Source organism: Bombyx mandarina, chromosome 11 (assembly GCF_030267445.1).
Source record: "Bombyx mandarina strain Sakado chromosome 11, ASM3026744v2".
Taxonomy (NCBI): domain Eukaryota; kingdom Metazoa; phylum Arthropoda; class Insecta; order Lepidoptera; family Bombycidae; genus Bombyx; species Bombyx mandarina.
The window spans coordinates 3,615,851-3,629,467 of record NC_143218.1 but is presented as its reverse complement, the minus strand read 5'-3'; the positions used below and the strand labels follow the sequence as shown (position 1 = coordinate 3,629,467).

General features: G+C 39.4%; 1 protein-coding gene across 1 annotated transcript; it reads right to left on the bottom strand.

Moving 5' to 3' along the window:
• Positions 1-1,656: 1,656 nt before the first annotated feature.
• LOC114244482 (uncharacterized) lies at positions 1,657-11,620 on the bottom strand. The gene is made up of 7 exons (XM_089731407.1): positions 11,550-11,620; positions 9,858-9,934; positions 8,228-8,321; positions 7,242-7,348; positions 5,365-5,510; positions 4,611-4,732; positions 1,657-3,020 (listed from the first exon to the last, which is right to left on the bottom strand). Exons 1-7 carry the CDS (start codon positions 11,617-11,619, stop codon positions 1,729-1,731), a joined length of 1,908 nt encoding a protein of 635 aa, XP_089587533.1. The 5' UTR covers position 11,620; the 3' UTR covers positions 1,657-1,728.
• Between the last annotated feature and the right edge of the window lie 1,997 nt (positions 11,621-13,617).

Here is a 13,617-nt window from a genome sequence, read left to right as displayed (position 1 = left end):
GGCTGGGCCAGCTCACAGCCCACCTGGTGTTAAGTGGTTACTGGAGCCCATAGACATCTACAATGTAAATGCGCCACCCACCTTGAGATATAAGTTCTAAGGTCTCAGCATAGTTACAACGGCTACCCCACCCTTCAAACCGAAACGCATTACTGCTTCACGGCAGAAATAGCCAGGGTAGTGGTACCTACTCGTGCGGACTCACAAGAGGTCCTACTACCAGTGAATTTAGTCCAGTTCTGATAATGGTATCCATGGCAAAACCATATATGTCTTAAATTTGCATTAAGTACGTGCGTGACAAATAGATGAATAACTCAATAACTCAATATCACGCCAACCGATTTATCCGATGATTATTGTTTTTAGTGTGTGTTTGTTTTAAAATATGGTTTTTTTTTCTATTTGAGGTCGGTTTTTGTTAAAGCATGTCTATTTACAATTATTATTAGTATTTATGTAAACGGCCAGTATTAAATAGCTCTCCGGACTCTTACCTCTATTGACAGTTTATTTTTATTTTTTTGAGGAAGTAAGCATTACTTGTGGCTTGGAGGCCTTTCCAGGAGTTCCTTAGAGGTTTCGCCAGGGCGAGTGAAAGCTCAGCCAGAAGGGTTGGGATTTGCTAATAGTGTCAATTATATACGCGGCATAAATAGACTGGATGGGGGTAATATTAAAAGACAAATTCTTGTCTAGATTTGCCCTGTGGCAAAAAACTGGTACGTAATAAATTTTTTTATTCGTAATATTATCGCTGCCGTATTGACATATGCATGTCAAACATGGTAATTTACGTAAAAAGTTAAGCAAAAAATAACATCCTGTCAACGAGGAATGGAGAGAAGCATGCTCAGAATAAAAAACTAGATAAGATCAGACACGTAAAGATAAGGGAAATAACAAAAGCTAATAATGCCTTAAGCTACGCCCAAAAGCTAAGGCGGAAATGGGCCGGTCATATAGTGAGGCTAAGTGATAAAAGATGGACCTACAGAACCACCTCAAGGAGAGGACCTCAAATAAAAAGCAAGAGAGGAATGCCCTCGACACGCTGGGAGAACGAAATAAAAAAAGCAGCTGGCCCAGAGTGGTGGCAATTAGCACAGGATAGAGAGAAGTGATCATCATTGGAGGAGGCCTTTACTTGAACTATTTGTGGAAGTCCAGAGAAGGTTTAAAAGGTAGATAAATATGAACAAGCTCAGAATTCAATAAATTTTGTTTATCCTTTGATGTGTTGCCCATCGGACCGATTCCTTTTGTTTGTTTTAAGTTTATTTTTTTATACAAAAGTTTAGGTCTTTTATTTATCGATTGAGGCACTACGAAGTCTGCCGGGTCAGCTAGTAGGATATAAATATTAATAGTCTTTAGTATATTACAGCCTTGGTAAAATTGCATCATTTTAAACGAGACAACTGGTCTGCTTAGCTATGAGGCCACTAACGCTGTACCTATCGCCCGAGAAGCACAACCTAGCCTAATTTGCGTGCTAACATTTTTAAAGTAGTTAAACCGAAATAGCGACGTTTCCTATTCAAATTACCAAAGAATTATTAAACGATAGCCCATTTTGCGGTAAGTGATTTTGAAATCTTCAATAGTACTAAATCGAACGAGCAAGCAGCAATGGAATGCGTAAACGAATATATTCCTTATACACTGCGCAGTCTGGTTCTGGTGTTCTTATAAAATTTAATCTTAGCGAAGCTTTGAATTGTCTATTCAGTACGTGGTTTTATTTTGATGTGTTCCGAGATGATTTTTTAAGATGCCTTTGCGTGTAAAACTTTTATCACACACGTCACGACTGTAAGGGTTTTCTCCGGTATGTATTTTTAGATGTTTCTTCAAATTACATTTAAGTGTAAAACTTTTATCACACACTTCACAACTGTAAGGTTTTTCTCCGGTATGTATTCTCAGATGTTCCTTCAAATAACCTTTTTGTGTAAAACTTTTATCACACACGTCACAACTGTAAGGTTTTTCTCCGGTATGTATTCTTAGATGTCTCCCAAAGTTACTTTTTTGTGTAAAACTTTTATCACACACTTCACAACTGTAAGGTTTTTCTCCGGTATGTATTCTTAGATGTTCCTTCAAATGACCTTTAAGTGTAAAACTTTTATCACACACGTCACAACTGTAAGGTTTTTCTCCGGTATGTATTCTTAGATGTTCCTTCAAATAACCTTTTTGTGTAAAACTTTTATCACACACCTCACAACTGGGAGGTTTTTCTCCGGTATGTATTCTTAGATGTATGTTCAAGGAAATTTTATGTGTAAAACTTTTATCACACACTTCACAACTGTAAGGTTTTTCTCCGGTATGTATTCTTAGATGTTCCTTCAAATGACCATTTTGTGTAAAACTTTTATCACACACGTCACAACTGTAAGGTTTTTTTTCTCCGGTATGTATTCTTAGATGTGTCTCTAAGATACTTTTACGTGTAAAACTTTTATCACACACGTCACAACTGTAAAGTTTATTTAGATGTATTTTTAAATCGTTTTTTTCTGTTTTTTTTTTATCACGTACTTTACAAACATAACGCTTATTATGAAGCATCATATGTTTCTCTATCATGCAGCGTTCAGCTATTTTAAAATTGCAAATATCACATATAAATATTTCCCTATTCACGTTATTCTCAACTTTTACATTTTTCTTATTCAGGTCAGATTTCGTTTTATCCGCAAATTTAGATTCGTGATTTATTTCAGTATTTTTATCTGTAAGCGACTTATTATCAACTTTAGAATTCCTACTGTCGTCATTATAACTAACTGAATCATGTAGGGTTTTTGATTTATTTTTATAATTTTGAATTGATTTTATTGAATTATTGTTCAAATTCATATTTTCGGAAACTTTTTTTTCAACTGCAGCACTTGGCTTTTCGTTGATATCCACGGGAATAAAAATTTCCGTCTGCTGGAATTTTCTATTTGTTCTTTCTGCTATTTCTAATTTTTTTGATCCTTTAACTTTTTTTGGAGGTGACGCGCCTAAAACCAATTTATTCCCTGAATTCGATTTCATGAAGAATTATGTAGTAAATCATGAGTAACTAATTAACTATTTTGTTATTGTATTAACGTAAAAAAAGAGTGTTTTCCAATTTTGCCCGCACTAGCGATGTTAACCATGTATCATTAGGTGGTTACTTAGAGCCACTGCCATTGACAATAATACTAAAAATGTTGTCTTCATCCTCCAAAGAACTCTTATCTAAAGGATTGCGTTGAAATATATGTTTTTCACTACCTTCTTTATAGACAAACAATCAAACAATCCACCACGTGTTAAGTAGATACCTCGGCTTGGGCACATCTTTTTTTTTATTTTTTTTATTGCCCTTGTAGACAGACGGCCTACCTGATGGTGAGTGGTTACCGTCGCCCATGGACTTCAGCAATGCCAGGGGCAGAGCCAATCCGCTGCCTACCGAAAATTTATTATCAAAACCAAATTACAGTTTGGTCACATCTCGGTTCTCAGAAAATGCATGACGATGATAAAATACTAAAATTCCCTTTACCTTTTCCACAGTTTAATTAGTACCTACCTAGCATATTTCAGAAAATTTTAAATGATATAGATTTTTACATAATATCAAGGCGTGAAAAGCTATTAAATTATATTGGTTTTTTTAAACGAAATTTTAGCAACTTTGCCGGAGAGCCAAATCTTAATGAAAAAACTTCTTCAGCTGTTTGAATGGAATAAACTTAATTGAAGCTTCAATTAGAAACATTAAACTTTTAATACTGATACCAAATAAAAAGGACCCTTAATTACAAATATACCTAAACATCGTGTATTTAGCGAAATGTCCTTTAAACCTTTCAACCCTCGAAATAATAGGATAATCGCATAAGATGTCAAATAGTTGGAACAATGCGACGGATACAGCCAAGCCAATACTGCTTGGTGTATACTTAGCTCTTTTTTTATTGCCCTTGTAGGCAGACGAGCATACGGCCCACCTGATGGTGAGTGGTTACCGTCGTCCATGGACGTCAGCAATGCCAGGGGTAGAGCCAAGCCGCTGCCTACTATGAACTCTCCACAAGCCTCGTTTGAAGAAGGTTTTTGCCTTGCTAAGTGCATTGTGAGCTGTAACCCATTGTGTATCTCGCCAAATTATTTCAGTGGGTCGTGATTCCGATCCGGTGGTAGATTCTGCGAAGCATTGCTCTTGCTAGGGCCAGTGTTAGCAAGTTTTCTTAAGTTGGGACCGTGAGATCATCTACAGTGTAGATGGAATTGCCCCTTAGACCAGGGGTTCCCAAACTTATTTTGACTACTGCCCACTTTGAGAATAAATTATTTTTTAGCGCCCCCATTTTTTCACCTACTTAAAAACCACTATACCGATAGCTCAGTCAGTGTCTAAGTCATCTTAGATGAAATTACATAACGCCCCCTTTTTTCTACGTTTCTTACCGCCCCCCTTTAGGCCTGCAAGGGGGCTTTATCGCCCATTTTGGGAAAGACATCCTTAGACAATCCGGGATTAGGTAGAGAAAAAAACGTGAGCCTAATTAATGGTTTAGCTGATTCCATCGATGCCTGTAATAACAATGGGAGCTTACCGAATTTCTGAGCGTAATTTGTGGGCGCGTTGTATTTGCTGAGGTTAATGTGAAGAATGTTCGCGAATGCACCACCATAGAACACCATGAGCTCAGTGAAGCGAGGTATTATTTTTATCGTTCTGTAAACATCGCTTTAGTACAATACGGTCTTTATGTTTCAAAGCGTCGCGGGTCAAATGACAAGACGCCCGGTGTAATCGTATCGAGCGATGCGAACGTACCTGCGTTCGAATCTATAGAAATATGTATACTTATAAACTACGCCTTCTGGTTGTAGTGTTGACCGCGGTAGTTCCCTTACCTCATTCGGGTCCTGACCTCAGAAGGGATCGGACGCTTGGGCGAAGAGTGCAGGGGAGTTATTTAGTGAGTAGGGTCCCGAAAACATCCTTGTGCCCGCTGTCTTCGCGGACCAGTCCCCCCGTACCCCGCGGGGACCGCACGGGAAGTTCGGGCCCCGGCCCGGAAAAAACAAACGGACGTCTTGTGAGTCCGCACCCTGCCTATTTTTGCCGTGAAGCAGTAACGCGTTTCGGTTTGAAGGGCGGGGCAGCCGCTGTACTGTAAAAACAGACATTAGAACTGATATCCCAAGGCGGATGGCGGCATTACGTTGTAGATGTGTATGGGCTCCGGCAACTACCTAAGCAATAAAAAAATAAAAATAAAAAACTCCTCCACTTTGCCCGGTCTTCGATAATCCTATATTTAAAATAGACTTTTTTTTTTATAAGAAACTTAGACTAGGTACCTGTAATACAGCTGCCCTTGATACTGGAACGCCACCAGATTCTGTTCGGTCCAGCGTCTGGCGCAGTTCACGTACCGCATCCAGTTGGAGCGGTTCGGATCGGCGGCGTCCACCACGTGGGACGGCTTGTTGTTGCTGTCGTATATCTGTTGCATGCGGTTTGAAGGGCGGGGCAGCCGTTGTAAGTATATACTGAGATCTTAGAACTTATATCTCAACGTGGGTGGTGCATTTACGTTGTAGATGTCTATGGGTGACGGTAACCACTTAACACCAGGTGAGCTGTGAGCTCGTCCACCCATCTAAGCAACTGCCCCCTTCACACTCATAACCTAGACCGCGCGAGAGAGAGATGGGCAGACTTTTCATGATGCGCATGCAGTGTGACGTCACGCCGCGCGCTTATTCACAAACACTACACAAACGCAACGTGTGAATGTGTTGAACGCAAGCTACATGGTAGGTGGAGTGGGGTGTTAGGTTTTATTTTCGTTACGGAATTTCTTGATTCGGTCGTCGCACTTAAAGCCCGCGATAAAAACTATGCAATAGCTTAAAAACCGATTCTTATACTATTCAATCACTTTTACAATGTAATTTCGTATCACAACCAAAGCATATCTGCATTATTGATTTACTAAATGTTCAATAATTATTTTAAAATATATAACGACTACTATACAATATGTAACTTTTACGCTATCGATAACGTTAAAAAGCTCGCACTAAGCACGCAGTTAGTGTCTAAACACACTGTGCCGAAAGTACGCGACCGATGTTCGGCATGATTACGCCTGCAATGCTATTAAATTACTGACGACACACTATACCGAAACTACGTTGCGTTATAGCGTACAAACGTGACTTCGGTCGGGCATAAATTCAGCGGCAAATTATTCGGGTTTGGCTCCTCAAAAGTTAAAACGGAACCCTAACAGGATCGCTTTGTTTCGCCTTTTTTTATGATTGAGAGATTACTGGTGGCCCGGAGGCCTTTCCAGTTTCACCAGGACAGGTGGGCGAGCAAAGGCTCAGCCAGAAGGGGTGGGATTTGCTAACAGCTGCCCGAGCGCCTCCGACGGAGACCTAACAACTCAAGAGCAACTGCTTCGCGAATGAATCTACTGCCGGATCGGAATCGCGACCCGCCGACGAGAAACTCAGCGAGCTGATGCATGGGTTAGAATTTATTTCGCCTCTATCTGCCCAACTGTTTAAATAACACACGACGCTACGCCAAGACTGTGCTCGAGATACTAAATACACACACAAAGTTGAGCAACTGAATTTCTGTAGCGTAAATTCGGCGATATAGGCGTGTCACACCAAGCCGCTTTCAGACTACGCTATAATATAATAGTACATAGCTCATAGCCACATACCCGATCCTGTGGACCAAATGGTAAATAGTCGACATCGCCCTAAACACGTCATTACGGATCCTCCCGGTCCATTAACGGTGCTTTTAGGTATCACAAGCACCGGTCACCGTCATCGCCGAACCCATCGCTTGCGACGAAAGGTTCGATGAGTAAATTAACCTATAGACACAGCCCACTGAGTTTCTCACCGGATCTTCTCAGTGGGTCGGGTTTCCGATCCGGTTGTAGATTCTGCGTAGCACTGCTCTTGCCCCAGCAAGAGCAGTGCTACGCAGAATCCCCAGCCCCAGCCAGTGTTAGCAACACTCCCGGCTTGAGCTCCGTGAGCTCTCCTGCGCCTATATTATTGGCTAAGTCTAGACTATAGCATAGCGCAGTCTGAAATCAGCTTCAGCCGAATACGTCGGAACCTAATATCAGCCGTGGAGCTTCGGTCGCGTACTTTCGGCATAGTGTATTTAGACGCTAAGGGTCGTGGGTGGTGCGGCAACAGACCTGCCAGCAGTACATGGAGTCGACCTGGTCGGTCCGCTGCCCGCGGTACGGACCGAACTGGACGCCCTGGGGCAGCGTCAGAGTACTGAACACGCCTAGACCAGCATCTTCGTTGCGGGAACAAACCGTTTTCGTAGTTTTGTTAATGTTAATAAACCTCCACCCATCGATCTCCCGGCTACTTATGTGACCGAAATAATAGGATAAATAAAGATTATTAAAAATTTATTTTACTTTGAGGGTAGGGTAGGTTCCACCACCCTGCCTATAACTTCGGTTTGAAGGGCTGGGCAGCCGTTGTACTGTTAAAACGGAGACCTCACAACTCATGTCACAAGATGGGTGGTGGCATTTATGTTGTAGAGGTCTATAGACTCCGGTAATCACTAAACACCAGGTGGGCTGTGATTCGTCCATCAATCTCATTACGTATTTCGTAAGAAAAATTGGTACCCGCCTACGGGTTTCGAGCACCGCTAGATACGAATGCACCAGACGTCCTTAACCTTTGGACCACTACGACTTCGTCAAAATATTGAAGAAAAAATTAAATGACCTTGTAATGTTTCAATTTGTCCTGGTTTTGGGCCCATAGCTAAATCTATTTATATTTGTTTATACATTCTAAGCCCACACGGGTCGGTACCACTCTACTACCCATATCTACAGCAAATAAAGCCTTTGCCCATTTTGCGGGTAGCCATCACAAAAACAAAATATATTTAACAGATGCCCGAATCTCCCTTATGACATATTCAAGATAATCTCGCATATATACAAGTTCCGAACAACAATATTCGGAGCGTCGGCCTACCGAGGAATATCACCCGTTATTCCCACAGCCATGTTATACCAAAAGTGCATTTAAGACTTCAAACATAAAAGTTTACTCCGACAACAATTCCAATGGCGTACTGACCAAGCTCTCCCGTTTAGCAGCTGTAAAAGAAACCTTGTGATGATTGTAAAATGTGGTTTGGTTATACCTGGAATGATGGAAGGAGCTAGATGCAGGAACACATGGGGAATGGTGAGGGCGGCTCGGGGAACGAATGATGGGAAATTATGTTTGATAGGTACCTTTATGAAGAAATTCACAATTTAATTGTCGCACCGATAACGAACTGGCAAGGTCGTCAACTGAGCTGAATGTTTTTACTTGTAGGTTGGTTACGTTTATAAAAATGATCAAGGGCATCCTCCACGTTAGTAAAATATGCTAGTAGTGTAATTGTTTAATTTTATATTGTGAATAAAATTATTTCATTACAAGTTAGATTAGTTTTCGTTGTTTTTTTTTATTGCTTAGATGGATGGACGAGCTCACAGCCCACCTGTTGTTAAGTGGTTACTGGAGCCCATAGACATCTACAACGTAAATGCGCCACCCACCTCGAGATATAAGTTCTAAGGTCTCAGTATAGTTACAACGGCTACCCCCACCCTTCGAACCGAAACGCGTTACTGCTTCACGGCGGAAACAGGCAGGGTGTTGGTACCTACCCGTGCGGACTCCCAAGAGGTCCTACCAACAGTATCGAGGGGTGAAAAGTTTAAACGACATTTCGCTCAATACACAACATTTATATTTGCAATTAAAGATCCGTTTTATTGAGTATCATTGAGTTGAGTAGTACCAACAGTATTTTAATTGAACTTCAATTAAGTTTAATCCATTCAAAGGTTTTATGTTACAATATTTTTTTTAAATCTTAAACTTCAATTGGCTCTCCTTTAGAACTTAATAACAATTTTAACGGATGTTTAGTGTTTTTTAACTCGTGAAGCGACAATTTTAGAGGAAAGCAATTGGGTTCCGCGACTGGTCAGTGATAAAATTGAAGTAGGTAACAATTTTATTAAACTGATAAAAATGGAAAGCACACCTATGAATCCACTGTTAACAATTTGATCAATTGAAAAAAAAACGATATTGAATGAAATGGCGTACACAACAAAATAAAGATAGAATTTTTGAAAATTGCAAATCTTTAGCTAGATATATAAAAATGTAAAGTAGATGGGAAAAGACCTCGGGGGCGCAGCCCAATACGTTGGTCCGACCAGATCCGCACCGCTCTTGATTCCACGTTTCACAACGCCCTCCACACCGCCAGAGACAAGAATGGATGGAGAAAAATCGTGCGTGCGAAGGTGATACAAAAGGGTGGTCACGACCCTCAGCAATGAGGAATACGATGCAAGGAGGAGGATATAAAAATGAATTGCTGTTCGTTAGTCTCGCTAAAACTCGAGAACGGCTGGACCGATTTAGCTAATTTTGGTCTTGAATTATTTGTGAAAGTCCAGAGAAGGTTCAAAAGGTAAATAAATATGAAAATACTCGTAATTAAATAAAAATAACAATTTTGTTTTTCTTTTGATGTGTCCTCCGTCGGACGGATTCCTTTTGTTTGTTTTAAGTTTATTTTATACAAAAGTTTAGATCTTTTATTTATCGATTGAGGCACTACGAAGTCTGCCGGGTCAGCTAGTTTTGAATAAAATCTCACGTAGGAATTTCATTAACCGTTCCGAAGGTCCTCTGAAATTTCGTTCAACTTCGAATATAATATTAAAAGCTCCGAAAGTGTTTTTTTCCCTCTCACCCCTTACCTTGTCGTCCGGTATCACCAGCAGAGGTCCGTGGACCGAACAGTATTCGTAAACGTAATCTCTACAGCTATCGCAAACTGAAATAATTGTAAACAGACGTGCTTTAACAAAAACCGACTTCAAATAAAAGAAAAAAAAATTCCAAAACAAATTAATATACACACTAAAAACAATAATCATCGGATAAATCGGTTGGCGTGATATTGAGTTATTCATCTATTTGTCGCGCGCGTACTTAATGAAAATTTAAGACTTTTATGATTTTCTCATGGATACCATTATCAGAACTGGACTAAACTAATATGGGACCACACGGGAAGCGTCAGCTTTCTAATAAAAAAAGAATCATCAAAATCGATTCACCCAGTCAAAAGTTATGAGGTAACAAACATATAAAAAAAAACATACAGTCGAATCGAGAACTTCCTCTTTTTTTGGCGTGGGTTAAAAAATAATCTCATAGTAATAATATTAATTATAATCTCTCATATACTCACCTTCTTTGAGATATCAGTTTTAAGTCTTAGATTTATGGATAAACATTTTTTGGTAAGGTATATATCGAAGGGTGAGGGAATTTTTTTTTTATTGCTTAGATGGGTGTACGAGCTCACAGCCCACCTGATGTTAAGTGGTTACTGGACCCCATAGACAATCTATAACGTAAATGCGCCACCCACCTTGAGATATAAGTTCTAAGGTCTCAGTATAGTTACAACGGCTGCCCCACCCTTGAAACTTTTTTTTCCTATCTAAGCTGAGAGCCTTGAAAGGCTATATCAGCGTAACCTTAGCTAGTAAGTAAGCTCACGGGGCTCAAACCTGACGACGTTGCTAACACGAACCCTAGCAAGAGCAGTGTTTCGCAGAATTTACCACCGAATCGGAAACGCGACTCACTAAGCAGATCCGGCGAGAAACTCAGTGGACTGTGTCTGAAAGTTAATTTACTCGTCGAGCCCTTCGTCGCAAGCGACGGGTTCGACGAGAACGATGACCGGTGCTTGAAGTACCTAAAAGCACCGTTAGTTGGATCGGGAGGATCCGAAATGACGTGTTTCGGGCGACGTCGACTGCTTTCCATTCTGTCCGCAGGATCGGGAATGGCCTTCAAACCGAAACGCATTACTGCTTCACGGCAGAAATAGACAGGGTGGTGGTACCTACCCGTGCGGGTTCATAAGACGTCCTACCAGCAGTAAGATTATTAGAAGCTCATTAGAACAAGTGGTAGGACGTCTTGTGAGCCGTCACGGGTAGGCGCCTTCACTATTTCAGTGGTTACAATAGCTTTTGTACTATAAACTTCATATGAGGCCTATAAAATCAAAGCTAAATCCAATCTGTCAAATATTCAGGTAAACTACAACAATCGGCCCTAAGCACGTCATTACGGATCCTCTCGATCCATCGAAATACTGCTCTTACTAGGACCAGTGTTAGCAACACTCCCGGTTTGAGAAGCTGAAATAACTTTCTTCGGATAGCTACGATATTCTTTATTTTAAAGCAGATTTATAAAGAATGAGAATATTACTAATAATCTGAATGTTAAATGATAAAACTTCGTTTATTAGTACTTAGTACAGAGTAAAAGTTTACGACATTAAGGCGTTTAGCTGTCTTTGATTTTATAGGCCTCATATCAATTAAATCCGTTCACTTGTCTAGTGCAATAAAAATAAAGCTCACATATGTACTCGTCCAGGTTTGGCTCGTCCGGTTCGTAGTAAGAGATACGCTGTCTCTTCCTCAAATTCATATTCTCTGTAAACCGTTTACGGCATTCAATCATTTCTATAATATTTTAATAGGACCATTTCCGACATTCTATAGATTTAACGTTAAAGAATTAGCGGCAAAACAGATACGGCTAAATTGACTCAAATGTTTACATCGAGAAAGCGTCTATTGATTTTTCAAAAATTGTCCTAATCAGGCGTAAAATGGCGTAAACATATATAAACGTATTTAATATATATACAATTGAATTACATATATAGTTTCGAAAAAAAATTTAAAGTTTAGATTTTGAATTGTAAATATTGAAATTTACACAAATCCATTTGAACGCTAAAATAATTGCCCTCATTGAGTTGATGCTGTAAGAAAGCATGCTTACTAGATTATGTAAATTTAACAAATTGTAACTCACTTTAAATAATATAATTGTAATTAAATTTAAATAGAATTAAATGCAGCAGAATGGCGCCAAAATCCAAATTACCAACATAGATAACTAAGTAGTAGTAGTTGTATTTTTCCAAATGGAAAGGCAAAAGTATCACACCATACTGCCTAATCTTTTATATATATATTTTTTATGAAATATGATATTATAAAATGAAATGAAGCTCATTAATATGAAACATGGCATAAAACGAAATGAAATTAAATGAATTGAAATGAGATGAGATGATATTATGATATGGGATATTTTTATGAAAAATGATAATATGGAGTGAAATGAAATAAATAATTTGAGACATGATGAAATTAAATGAAATCAGATGAGATGATATGGGATGAAATATAATCTCAGTAAAAAGGTGATCGTTTACTGAAATTTTTTCAGTGGACTTCAGTCTGTCAAAGGGAACATTGCTCATAAAGTCAATGCGTATGTGTAATATATAGACAAAGTATGTCTTAGGGAACATAAAATAAAAATTATGTACAGACACGATTTTGCAGAAGTAACAGTATGCAAAATTTGAAATGAAATGGAATAAAATAAATGAGATGAGACTATACCACGTATTGGAATAAATAAAATGACGAAACAATTCAGTTAAATTCTGGGAATTTACTGAGAGTTTAATGGATGTTTCAAAGAGCCCTAGAAGCAAATTCCAACAATATAATATCGTTTCTTACACTTTCCATTTCACGGATGTTAAACAGTCAGTAAACCACCATGATTACATATTAAATTCTGAATAAATAATAAATATTAATAAATAAATATTTACTAACAATCACGCCACGTTAACTGGTCCCGTGCTAATTTCGTAAAGAACTTGTGTTACTGGTACCAGATAACGGAACTAATGTAAGATTTTTATTATACACATACAAATAATTAAATATACATACATAGCCCTGGAAAAGACATTTTATATTTATCATACAAATAGCTTCCCTTGGTGGGATTCGAACCTGCGACCCCCTTGTGTAGTGACCATGTCACTTACCACTACACCAGACGGCAGTTAATAGATGCTAAATTATCGTCAAAGGCTTCTCTAGCCCATGTACGTACGTGTTACTACATTACTCCAGCCGCTATGAGGTTCTTCTTTTAAAAAATGTGCAACATTCGATTATCGATGTTATCTTGTTTTTTTTATTCAGCTTAAACAAGAAAGATGGATACTTCAAAAATTCGAGTGATTTTTGAATACGAGTTCCGACGCGGAACTAACGGTAACGAAGTCCCAGAGGCGTTTCCGAAGGAGCCGTTCGTAAATTGTGCCTATCGCTGGGAGGAGACTAATCGGACGGTAACTAGCGGTTTCGTTTTTCGGTTTGCCCGGCTTGTGTATACCGATAACGTCCGCTTCTTTCCACATCGCCGGAAAGATGCAGTGCGTCATAGCGGCATTTAAAATGGTAGCCAGCATTATTATCAGTTGGACTGGTAAGAGTTTTAATGCGCGGTTGCGGATGCCGTCGGAGCCAGGTTGAAGGCTATGTATCGCTTCTCTAACTTCGTCAGAGGTAATGGGTAATGGGAAGCTCTGCGCTCGACCTCCCTGTG